The following is a 12749-nucleotide window of genomic DNA, read 5'->3' as shown; positions in this document are numbered from 1 at the left end:
ATTTTATTAGTTGACTTAAATATTGTTTTCAAGCATCATATTTAACATACATTTTAAAATCTATTATTAAATTTATACTCAAGTTCCAGTTTACAGTTGCAACACTAAAACAGTTAAACGCTGAAAAAATCAATGTACTTTAATAATATCGCTGATGTTTCATAGGTTATTTTTAGTTAACTGTGAATGTATATCCTTGTGATTTGATTGAGCTTCTTATAAGTTCATCTGAATTGTCTGTTTGTTTTGTTTCATTTCCCCCCATCCTCATCTAGGTCTTTCAGGAATATTTGATACCTGTATGCACAGTGCTGGTAGCAACACTAAGGAAACTTCTTCAGTTATGAATTTTCTCTCTGCTATTGAGTCTCGTACCGCTCAAGCAGTCTCTTCAGGATCTACCCTTTTACCACAATTCAGGGCTCCTTCCTGGCAGACAGGTGAAAAAATTTATCTTAAAATAAAATTTTGTCATGATTATATTGAATGTTGGAGAGAACTTGAAACAAAAATATCCTGTCAGCTGAAAAGGCTGCGTATCTTCTACCTCTCTTCTGTCTCGGTATTTAAAAATCTCAAAATCAATGAAATTACATTAGCAGAAGAATTGTATTAGAAGAAGAGTTATATAAGCAGAAATTCTAATTGTTTAGAAGGAATTTAGATGTAGAGGGTATGATTTTGTCCGATGAGTCAAATTTATTCTCCAAATTTGTGTGGAATTAGTCTCACTAACACCATAAGCATATTCAGGTAGTTTACCTGTATGCCCTAGCAGATCTTTCATTCTCAAACTCTGTTCCTTGTCATAGTTGTTCTTCTGTGATATTGCTACTAAAAGTCTGTAGATAACTTTAGCCCCTTCGTACAGAAAAGTAATGAGCAAAGTGTTCTCGAAAAGAGGGTCTGAGGTGCACGTCGCATAAAAATAAGTGATCTAATTTGCAAATAAACAAACATGCCGTCTTTTTTTGGCAGACTGACTGCCTTCTATAAACCTCCATCTGTCAAGCATTCTGTCCAGAGCGGGAAACTTTGCATATTTTGAGCTTGCTCTAGACAGCCACCAGCCACACCAAGATAAGTGTTGCTACTGCATCTTGAGGGTAGCTTCAAGTTATGCTAAATCTTAGGTGGTGATTATGCAGCTGTGCAGTGAATCAGATCTAGTCACTGATCTGACAGAAAAAGTTTGGGTGGTTTGTTTTTGTTTTTTTTTTCTTCCTTTGGTGGGATGGTTTTCCACTGTATCAGCAAGCTGATCTGTGCAGCTGTATGATCACTGGTTCTGATTTTGGGAGGAGGAATAAGGTAGGAAAAGGGAAGAGGTGAACAATCCTTTCGTTGACAGTTTGCACTTGGTGTGTTAAGTATAAGGTGCAGCTGCATTCTGTGAAGAGCTACTCAAAAAGTTTAGGAGAGAATGTGGCTTTTTATTCACTGTGGACAAAAGCAGATATGTGGGAGCACAGATGAAGACAAACACTGCTAGTCTGTTAAAAATCTTAATATAAATCAGTGGTGTTTAGAGTTGTGATTGACCCATCCTCATATCAGATTGTCAGCTGGGAAGAAATCTTTTTTTCTCTTCGTCCTAGCATTTTCTCCATTGCAGCCTGCCTAACAATGAATTGTGAAGAATGGGGAGACATGCTGTGGGTCGGGTTTGATGTTGATACCAGTGATTGAGAGACTTCTCAGTACTCATTACTAAGAACTCATCAGTAAGCCCATTTTCAATATTACCAGTTCTCTGAGCTTTCTGTTGTCCTTTAATACTTTTGCTGCTTTTCTGTATCCCGCAGTCCTCCCAAGTGTCTTTTGAGAGCTTTGTCTTCTACAAACTTTTTTGATGAGGGAAAACAAGTGCTCTTTGCTCTTCAAGGTGAACTTTCTTTAGAAGGTTTTTTTTTTACTTTGGGTGTTTCTCCAAACCCTACAAATGCTGACTGGGGGAGGGGGACGGGGGAGAGGAACAGTGTGTTTGTTATATTGTCCTACCAAGTCTTCCTTTGATAAGTGGGATGTATTGTCAGTGGTCCGATTTCTTGGGATAGTGAGGGCTGTCTGTGCGCACAACTTGCTACCTTTGCCATACCTTTTGTCTGCTCCTCTACAAAAGTAAAATAGAAACCACAGCAGTTCTGCCATAATAGTGCTTCTGTGAATGGCTCTTGTCTGGTTTCAGAAATTAGCTGCATAGTAGGAAGGGCTTTAATTTATGGAAGAGAAGGGAAAAACACAGGTTAGATGAGAAATGAACACCTGCAGTTAAAATAGGTATAAATTCTTTCCCTTCTTTGATGCTTCTGGATGCCCCTACCTTTGTGTTAGTGGTAGGAATCAGTAAAAGAGAACCCAGTTGTACGTGATGTTGCAGATTTTTAGAATAGGAAAAAACCCAAAGCATTAAAACACTGCTCATGATTTCTTACTCAGACCTTATTGTTGACTCCAGAAAAATACCTTGGCATTCCTTCAGTATCACATCTCTTCATATCAGTTTGTCTTGAACTGAAAGGAAGAAACAAAGACTTTCTTTTACAGCTTCATCTGAAACTTCCAAAGCAATTGTGTGATTAAGTTGCAATCAGTTTAAGAGGATTCATATATTTTAAAATGAAAATTGATTTTTTTTTTTAAACAAGTATTTGTCTCAAAACAAGCTTTATTTACTGAGAGGGTTTTTTTTGTTTATTCTTAAGCTGTTTAAATATCGGAGAACTGAAAAAGGTCAAATTATACCAGTCATTTTAATTTTTTCTGATTTGTATACCCTTATAGATTTCCCAGTGGAAATTGATTCCTTTGCAGGTTCCTTTACCAGAAGTTTAAGCCTCTCTGAGAATAAACTTGTTTTCTTCATTTTCCTTCATACTTTAGAAGTAGTACACAAAGGTCACCAGCACCTACAAGTTACAAGGTGAAAAGCACTGAATGATATGGATCACTGCTGTAAGCTCCAAAGCTTGCAAGGGAATTTCACACTCCTGTTTCAGTTGGAGTTGTATATTCTGTTGAGAAATCTTGTTTAAGCCAGGATGTCATACCAATATCCGGATGCAAATAAGTAATATTATACCTTTCAGTTGGAGAGTTGCTGTTTCACTGTGCAGGTAGTTGATGTCTATGGGTATTTTGGACTCCAGTATTTTACTTTAGAAAGCATACAAATAATTTATTCTTTGTATTAAAAGTCAAAGCCCTCCTTTTAGAAACTTATATTACAAAGTGCATAGGCCATTAGCTATTTCACTGTTCAGCTCTGAAGTGTTTCACAGAAAGTGAGTTATAAAAGTATTGGTGAGGGTAAATGCAGGAGATTGGATTGCTGCTTTAACTGTGTATGTATTACAATTGCTATGGTGTAATTTTGCCTTTTTACTATATATTAAAGGTGTCCTGGGCTTTTGATCCGTTGTCTTTTACTATGAACTTATTTTTAAACTGATAAAAAAATCAATAAAGAACCTCCCGTTTCAAAGCAGAATTAATATTGTAAAATTTTTTTATCCACAGTTTTTATCTTAAGGATATGAGTTTTTTCCCTTGGCAATTCACTGTAGATATAGAATTTGGAAGTCTTAAAAAAACCTGCACTTCCAGTTTGAAAATTACCCACAATAAGTGCCTCCCTTTTTATGTTTTTGTTGAAAAGGGTGATGGCGATTCTAAAGAAGGTTATATTTGTAAATGCTGTAAGATCTTAAATTTAAATGAATTATAGAGATGCAGAGTATTGTGACTTGTAAAGCTCCCTTGTTCTCTTTTTCCTTTCTTGTTTTATTTTTGTTTTTTTCCAGGTATGCATTCTTCAACAGCCACAGAACTGTTTGTTACTGGAGCTTTGCCAACCTCTGGAACATTTCCACCAACATCTGCTTTATCAGCATATCAGCATCCCAACACTTTCAGTAGTAGAAACTTTGCTACTACCCCTTCTCTTACTCTTCAAGATACTACTTTCAGTGCTACGTCAAACGGTCTCTTAAGTACCCATGATCCTTTATTACAGATTAAAACATCACAAAGCACTGTTCCAACTGCTTTGACATTTGAACGTCTAGGCAGTTCTGTTTTAAGTACCAGTATACCACCTCAGTCATCAACATATCGTTCTGCTCAAGAATCTGCACCCCATCTTTTGCAACCTCAATTTAGTTTGTTGCCTTCAACCCTTGGAGGAGCTCAGCAGGTTTCTCAGGCGTATAGCACATCTGTCTTTACTGGTTCCACTGCTTCTATTGATAGAGCACTTCAGCGAGAATGTAGTGTTATTAAACACCATCAGCGGCCTTCAAGTACTCAGTCTGTTCAGGCTCAACTGACTGTTTCACAGCATTCCTTACACAGCTATTTAACGAGTACGAGTGGAGTTAATTTTCAGGATACATCTAGGCACTCAGCATTACCCTGCAGTCCAGTTGGAGATGTTACTCAGGTGAGCAATGGAGGACCACAGCAGAAGACCTCTCAAGTCACAGTGGAACTTGCTCAGTCGTACACATCTGCAATTCCGTCACCTGGTTTTCCATCTGCTTCTACAGCAAAAGTGAAAAACTGCTCCGTGAAGCAGCCTCCAAGGTCAACAAAGACCCCCAAACCTCAAAGTGTAGCTCCCACTGTGCAGACACAAAGCTATGCCAAAACTGCACAAAACCAGAGTTCTGTCATTACAGGCCAAGCACAGATCTATTCTACAGCACAGCTCCCAAGCCTCTTGTCTGTCAGCCAATCCCAAAACTATGTTTCGTCCCAGGCTCAGAATGTGGCACCTGTCAGTCACTCACAGGATTTCTCATCCAGCAAGGTTGAGAAGCTGCCCTCACTGTATAAAACGTTGACTTTTTCTGGGCAATCGCAAACTATTACTTCTGATAGTCAAACTCTAAGTTACTCCTCAGAGGAACAGGTATTGACTTCAGTTCCAAATGAGAACTACTCTGGGCAAACGAGGGAACATTCTTCAGTCAGCCAGTCTCAGAGCTATTCTTCTAGTCACTCTCAGGGTTTATCTCCGGTTAGCCAATCCCAAGTTAGTTTTTCATCTCAATCACAAGTTTTATCAGCTGTTAGTCCTTCAGAAAGCTATTCTTCAGGGCAGTCTTTACCATTAACATCACCTTCTCTTCCCTTTAATGCCTCTCCTCGGATACAAACTCTTCCAGCCTCGAGTCCTAATCAGAGCTATATTTCTTTACATTCTTCTCAGAACTCTCAGTCACAAGAATCCTCCTCTCCGCAGTCTCAAAAGTTTTTGCCATCTGTCCAGTCTCCTCCTTTTGCATCGCCAGCTCATTCACAGACACTGCAGAACAACAGGCCTTCCTCGGAAACAAAGTCATATGTTAAAAGGAAGTCTGACTCCAATTTGTATGCCTCATCAAAACAAGAGGAGGAATTATCAATGCAGGATATGCAGGCGTTGCAACAGCAAGCTACTCTTGAATCTTCCACTCAAAGGCTAACCGATGAGGAGATCAATGCTCAGGATGTATCCTATAGGGTCTCAAAAGCAGATGACAGATACTCCCAAAGCGTAATCAGAAGTAACTCTCGTCTTGAAGATCAAGTTGTTGGACTTACTCTTCCAGGAACAAAAAAAGATGAAAGAATGGTCAATTCTGTGGAACAGCTTTCCCAGCATATTGGCCATATCACTAGCCTAAGCCATGATATAAAAAAGACGGCTAATTTAATGCAAACAACACAAGTAACTGTGAGTGCTAAAGAACTAAACCAGCAACATCCTCTTATGCATAAGGTACATGAAAGTAAAGCTCAAGAACAGCAAGGCCAAGTCATTAGTACACCATCGCAGGTTCAACCTCATGCTTTAAGACATGGTCATCAGCTGTGTTTGCCCAGTGCACAGGTACTTCTGGAGTCAGCCTGCGACTTGCAGATTCTTCATCAGTCAATACTGCAGTCAGGTTTGGGACAAGCAAAAGCATCACCACAAGTGCAAAGAATTCAGAGTCCTCAACAGGTAACACATCCATTCCTTCAGATGGATGGTCATATTATTCAAAGTAATGGGGGTCATTCTCAGCAACAGCTTCATACTCAGAATTCAGAAGTAATGAAGATGGACATTTCTGAGCCCTCAAAACCACTACAGCAACATTTGACAAAAGATCATTTTACTCAGACAAATCAACATGATTCAAAAAATCAGTTTGTTTCTCTTAGTTCAATATGTTTCCCAGAATCTATACTTCTCAGTGATGAAAGGAATATATTATCCAATGTAGATGACATCTTAGCAGCAGCAGCCTGTGGAGTGGCACCATCTGACTTTGCCAAATCAGCTTCTAATGAAGAGGAAATCCAGTCTGTTGAAAATAGTGAGGAGTCTAAAACACAGTTCCGATCGATGGATGTAAGACACGTGTCTTCTGGTTTCAGTGCCTCACCTACAGTAGTTGGAAAGCCAGCAAGCATAAGTAATATTTCTCTGAATGGAGGCCAAATTACTATAAATCTTACACCAGTGTCAACAATACAGGCAAAAACTGTGAACCTTGATCAACAACACATTGAAACACCTGATCAAAATGTACCAACGAGAATAACCTCTCCCACCCTTGGCCCTAGTCAAGAGGAGCAAGAACAAGGGTCTGTTCCGGTTAAGAAACAATCTAGCATTAGTCACGAATCTGAAGAAGATAATGATGTTTCTGCTGATGGTACACTGAATGCAAGAGAGACAGAATTTGTTTCAAGTGGTAAGAGTCTAAGTGAAGAAAGTGCTGCTTCAGAGAATGATTTTAATATAGGTGGTGATGATGGTACAGTAGCAGGTAACCAGTCAAAGGGTCCATTGCAGCCACTGTCTGTGCCCCAAAGTGGAGATGGAACCGTTAGTAGAACTGAAGAAGAATGCCAAGATCTAACTCAAGGGAACCCTCAGAAGAAAAAAAGCAAAGGAAAAAGCCAAAACAAAAATGCTGCAGAAGATGACAGTGCAATTCAGAAACAGGTTAAAAGAAGTGGACAGTGTAAACGACAAAATTCAAGAGGAAATGACTCATGTTTGACATACTCTTCTCCCGTTTCTGAAAGCTGTTATGATACTTACCAGCATCAGGAAAGAATGAGGCAAAAAATTAAAGAAGTTGAAGAAAAACAGCCTGAAGTCAAAACAGGATTTATAGCATCTTTTTTAGACTTTCTAAAGTCTGGGCCTAGGCAACAGTTCTCAGCTCCAGCTGTACGAATGCCAAACAGGACTAGGCGACCGGTTACCCAAATAGTTCGCGCCCCTTGCCTGCAGTCCTCTGCAAAGCCTCAGCCGGCAGCAGCAGCACCTGTAGCTGCTGAGGTTAGTGGAGAAAGTCCAACCAAAAAAGTTGATGAAGAACTCAAGAAAAATTTAGAAACGTTGCCTTCGTTTTCTTCTGATGAAGATGACTCTGTGGGGGGCAACCATGATCTTCAGAAGAGCATCTCCACGGCATTGTCAGCCCTGGATGATACATCTGACAGAAAGAACAAATCAGGTAAAACAGTTACTACGAGTGCATATGTTGAAGGAGGTTTCTGTAGCTGATGGGGACAAAAAATAAAAAATAATTTTAGCCATCTTCGTTTCACGTAAAGGCTTTGATTGGTTTTGGTTTTAATCACAGCCATAATTAAGAGTTGTCTTCAAAAGGTGTGTTGACTATGAACGAAACTAGTGTTTTCCACAGTTAGAGAATATGTAGATAAACTTTTTCATGCTACTTAAGTAGGACTCTTCTAATGCTGAAAAGTTATTTTAGCCCAGAATTGGAGTAATGTGTCTGTTCTCTCTCCTCTGGCTTAGAATGCTAAATGTGATTTGCATGTGGAAACCTCAACAAACCATCATGTCAGAGGTTTTAAATGTTTTTTAAAAAAAAAATTCTAGCAAGAGAACATACTAATAATTGCCATCAACAGAGGTTAACTTCTTCCTAGGTGGAGTTAAACATGCATGTTCTGTGATGATAGTTGCACGGAATGTGTTTATGAATACAATTTTTGCATTTGTAAACTGAGCATGGGTTTGGCTGGTCTTGGGCAAGATGGGAGTCATTTGCCTTTGATTTCAGCCAGATCAGTCAAGAGTGTTGTAGCTTCATGTTGACACACTGTTAACAAAAGAACGGAATTGTTTTGGGCAGGGAGGGGCAAGCAGCAACCACCCATCACTGAGCAGCAATTAGTTTTCCACATACTTTTTGTTCTCATTTGGTTTATGTCTCTGCTATACGTCGGTGTTCATAGCTTTTAACTGATGCTGCTTTGTTTTGAAGTATTATTGACATACAGCATATTTTTGCCTAGATGGACCTTTTCAGTAAAGTTTGCTTTCTCTGGTAAGCAATTAGAACCTCTCCAGCCAATCACAAAACTGTACTAATTCAAGAGAAATACGATTGTCTTCCAAAATAATCACAGGGAGAAAATGAAACATTTCTTAAACTCTCTCAGGACCCATGAACCATAGGCTGGTTCTTAACAAAACAGATAATTTTTTTTCTTTTTAGATTGATGGAGAGAGGGAGAATATTTTTCTCTAAAGGTGACATGATTTACTGAAAAATACATAGCACAATTGAACGTAAGTTGTAATAATCAAACCTAAAATACCAGAAAAAGGTTACAAAATACATCATATACTAAACAATACCTCATCCTAATTATTGTTCTGTTTTCTTCTGTGGCTATTTCTGTTAAGTTCTGTCAAGTTCATGCATTTGGAAAGTCTGTTACAGAAGATGAAGTTCCTCGTGTTTCTTTCAGTTGAATATGTATTTTAAACAAGAAAGCAGCGACCCTTTTTTCCCCCAGAAAGCCAAAATGTGGACAATATCACTGTTTGAGCCTCTTGCTGAAGTTTGTTGGCTTTAATAAGGCACGTTCTCTGCACAACTTCCTATGGAAATATTTCAGAAGTTTTTTGTTGTAGGGGCATTTCCATTAAGGTTTTATTTGCAGTGATTTCTTTTACAGTATTATTGTATCTTCTTTAATATTCACAAGGTTGAAACATTTATACCAATAACTCCTTGAATTCACCTTTCTGTTCTGTTGTATACGAGGCTGTTTATACATCATACAAGATGCTTAGTATGCTTAGTAGATGACTTCTATTCCTGCTTGCTGTTATTTTGCAAATTTTTCTAGTAATTCCTCCTTCTGTCTGTTTTTGTGCATAAGTGTGGAAAGACAAATACTAAAATACAGTCTTTTGTTGGTAGTAGTAAGTAGTGTGTGTACAGTTACCTGCTGTTCTGAAGAATGTGTAAATATACTTGGGGAACTAATAATGCCATGTCTACACCTGTCATAGCTTTCACTGAACAAAGAAATGCAACGCATTTGCAATAATGTGATATGATATATCCAGAAGAACATACTTCATAGCTTAGCAATTTTACTGAATTGATTTCATGAGTCTTCATGTATCTGGCATATGGCTTTTGTATCAACACATTAATATTTAAATAATTTGGATAATTTTGTTAAAATATGTCATGTTATCTTTTTCTATTTTTTTTAAGTGAAAAGATCAACAAATAATGGTGATTGTAACAAAACTGTAAAATGGTTATCTTCTCCAGTTTGAAGTTATTTTCCTAAGTGATATTAGTAGTTATGCTATAGCTAATACAACTTGATTTCTTTTAGATAGCAACTAAGTGTTAAAACTAATATGTAGAAGAGTATAAAGTAATACCTAAAAGGGATTCTAATTTTTTTTTTTTTTCAGTTGGGAAAGAATAGTAATTCTGAAAGGTGGGAGTTTCCTTTGGCTCTGGGACATTGAGGAGAAGAATGTTCTTTCACTTCTTTATTTCAGTAATCAGTTCTCACTGCTCACCTCTGCTAATACTAAAAATTATTAGGATATTGCAAAAGTTTTAATCTGGAACTTCCAGTTATGTTATGATGGGATATAATTTATAAATGCCCAAAATTCATACAGCAAGTATTTTCATATTTCATGTGTATTTCCCTTTCCTTAATCCAGTTTAAAAAGACTTTACCTATTACCTTTACAATCGTGGTTGCTTATTTACACAAAGTATAACAGTGTTTGCTGTTGATTATGTCTGTAACTATCAAATTTTTTTCTAAAGCATTCACCTTTGTAATTTCTATATCCTAATATATGCGGCAGTTCAATACAAACAGAGCCATACTAGCTACCATATCTTGGTTTTGTTTAAGGTTTAGCTGTGGCCAAGATAATGCTTCTATTTTAACTCCTAGAATAGGTGTTTTTTCTAGAATAGATGTGTTTAATTTGTAAAAGGAAAGAAAAAAAATAAATCTAGCTCCCATTTAACGTTGCTAATTCTTGATAATTTGTTTAAGTACAATTTGGGTTTTTTCTTCAGAAGCTGACAAAATGGCAGTTGTTACTGCTGCTGCTACTGCTGCTGTAATAAAGCAGGAATCTCCACAGACAACTGCTCCTGTAGTCAATGTGCAGGAGAAAATTAATCCAGCTGATGCCTTAAAAGTAGCTCAACAGGATGCTATGACTTCAGACCAACTGGCAAAAATACAGGCAACTGTTGCAATAGAAGGATGTACTGACGAGGAGAACACGGACAGTGGAGGAGAGGGCATGTACAGAGAACGTGATGAATTCGTAGTGAAGATTGAAGATATAGAGACGCTAAAGGTAATCTGAATACTTGCTGTGGGGGGAAAAGAAAATCACGAAAAGTCCTGCGTATGAATTTAGCCTCAACGAACTACCAAAAGGGGAAAGGCTGTAGATCCGTTTTCTGTTCTAATATTCCCTGGATGCTGCCAAGATGCCTTGAAGGTGTCTTTCTAGTGCAGGTTATGAATACGTTTTGTATGTACATAATCCATTTTATGCTACATACATAATAAAGTAAATCTATGTGCAGTTAACCTCTATTAGAACTTGGAATTACCTTTTTTCAATATTAAAAGGCAGAATTTTTTCTCTCTCTTTTTTTTTTTTTTTTTTTTTTCCCTTTTTAGGGTAGTAGTAGGCTTTCAAGTGTGAGGTGTTGAGGAAATTACTTTTGGACTTTTGCAAAAGATCTTGGAATTGTCTTTTCTTTTTTTTGGAAGGGGTTCTATTTGCTATTCCAATAAGAAATGGCTTCCATAAGCAACGAGGACAACTCTTCACATGAGTTTACAGGAATGTGCCTTGGTTTTGATTTCTTGTTTTGTTTTGGTTTTGTTACTTCTTTTTAAGTTCTGCATGTTTGCCTTTCCTTTTTTGCTATCATAGCCAGCAGTATTCTTACCATTAATTTCCAATACTTTTGATTCCTTGTCTATGTGTTCATCCTCCTGAACTGAAGTTTCAAATGAATTTATGTAGCTTTGTAACATAAGACAAGTGTTACCAGTTTTAAAATATGCCCCTGTGACTTATAAAACTGATTTTTTTGTTATGAGATAACTTTAAGCTTTGCGGTGTTTATTTCTTTAGTTATTTAACAGTCATGGAAAAGGAGCCAGTACTTGATTTGATGTTTTCCAAAAAGAGAGTTTTTGAATTAGTAGTTTGCATGAAGGATTTATAGAGAATTCTCATTTGAGTTAATAATTAAAAATTTGTTTTTAACATAGCTTACATGAAGAAGAAAATAAACTCAAACTCTCCTTTTTTTTATGGTTAAGTTGAACTGAAAATGTAAAATATGGTTCACTAATTCACACTGAACTATCTCTTTTCACGTGCGTGCAAACATCATGCTGTAATGTCCCTGAGCTTCTGCTACAGAATCTCAAGGGACCTGCAAGCTTTTTGCTCCTTGTTGTGATACTTGCATTTTTGTTTTAAAAAATTTTTCACAGAGCAGAAGAATAAAAACTGGGAAAATGTTATATTGTTTTAAAAAATAAAGTTCTGTGGCTCAGTTTCGTGGTATGCGGGTTAAGACATTACACCATAGGCAAAGCTGGTTGGCACAACTTCATCACTGTGAAAGTAAAATTTATAGATTGCATTCTACTTATTGTCGTTCATGTCATACCGTCTTGATGCAGATGATGTGTAATGACTAAGGGTTTGGAATTTTGAATAACTTCTTTCCATTTTATTCCTGGGTAACTTGCTCAAAAAGTATGATGCACAAACATACTCCTGGGAGAAAAATAAGCACCGTCTTTAGCAAATAATTTTATATTCTTACAGGTTGCTTTGCAAACAGGGAAAGAGCCTCCAGCTATTTGGAAAGTACAGAAGGCTTTATTGCAAAAGTTTGTTCCTGAAGTGCGAGATGGACAGAGAGAGTTTGCTGCTACTAACAGTGTGAGTCTTAAAAATTCTTTCTGAAGCCTCATGGGAACTGGTTTCCTTAATGGAAGTCTAGGAGACAAAATAAAATGTGATTCTGATGTGCATTCTTAGCAAGCATCCTTGAGGGAATCCTTGGATTTCCTCCTACTCTAAAATTCTCTCTAAATATATTCACGGGTAGATTCTTGGCTTTCCAGCATGGGTTCTTTGGTATCATTCAGGCTGTGTAAAGGAACAAGTTTTCACAACCAGAGTAAAGTCGGTGGAAACGGGCTTGCAAACCAACTGCTTTGCACAACGGGAAGGATACAGGTAGAACACAATTTCAACAGACAGCCCTTTGCCAGGCAGATAATTCTTTTGAGATAACACATGGGGAGGATTAAATAAAGGGAAAAAATGAAGTTCAAAGTACCTCTTGCCTTATTTTCTTATTTTTAATGTATGCAGAAATCCATTGGAGAATTTCTCTTAAATT

At 37.4% G+C, this 12749-nt stretch overlaps 1 protein-coding gene across 3 annotated transcripts in view; it reads left to right on the top strand.

Annotated features, from left to right (window-relative positions):
• QSER1 (glutamine and serine rich 1) overlaps positions 1 to 12749 on the top strand; it is a 46929-nt gene that overhangs the window by 18338 nt on the left and 15842 nt on the right. For all 3 annotated transcript variants that reach the window (XM_074148518.1, XM_074148519.1, XM_074148520.1), the window contains 4 exons: positions 276 to 440; positions 3804 to 7502; positions 10374 to 10663; positions 12167 to 12283. In XM_074148518.1, coding sequence (XP_074004619.1) covers positions 276 to 440; positions 3804 to 7502; positions 10374 to 10663; positions 12167 to 12283 — 4271 coding nt within the window. The remainder of the gene's footprint in view (positions 1 to 275; positions 441 to 3803; positions 7503 to 10373; positions 10664 to 12166; positions 12284 to 12749) is intronic.

The sequence above is a fragment of the Numenius arquata genome, chromosome 6 (assembly GCF_964106895.1).
Source record: "Numenius arquata chromosome 6, bNumArq3.hap1.1, whole genome shotgun sequence".
NCBI classification, from domain to species: domain Eukaryota; kingdom Metazoa; phylum Chordata; class Aves; order Charadriiformes; family Scolopacidae; genus Numenius; species Numenius arquata.
Note: the sequence above shows the minus strand (reverse complement) of the source record. Positions and strands in the feature narration are given on the sequence as shown.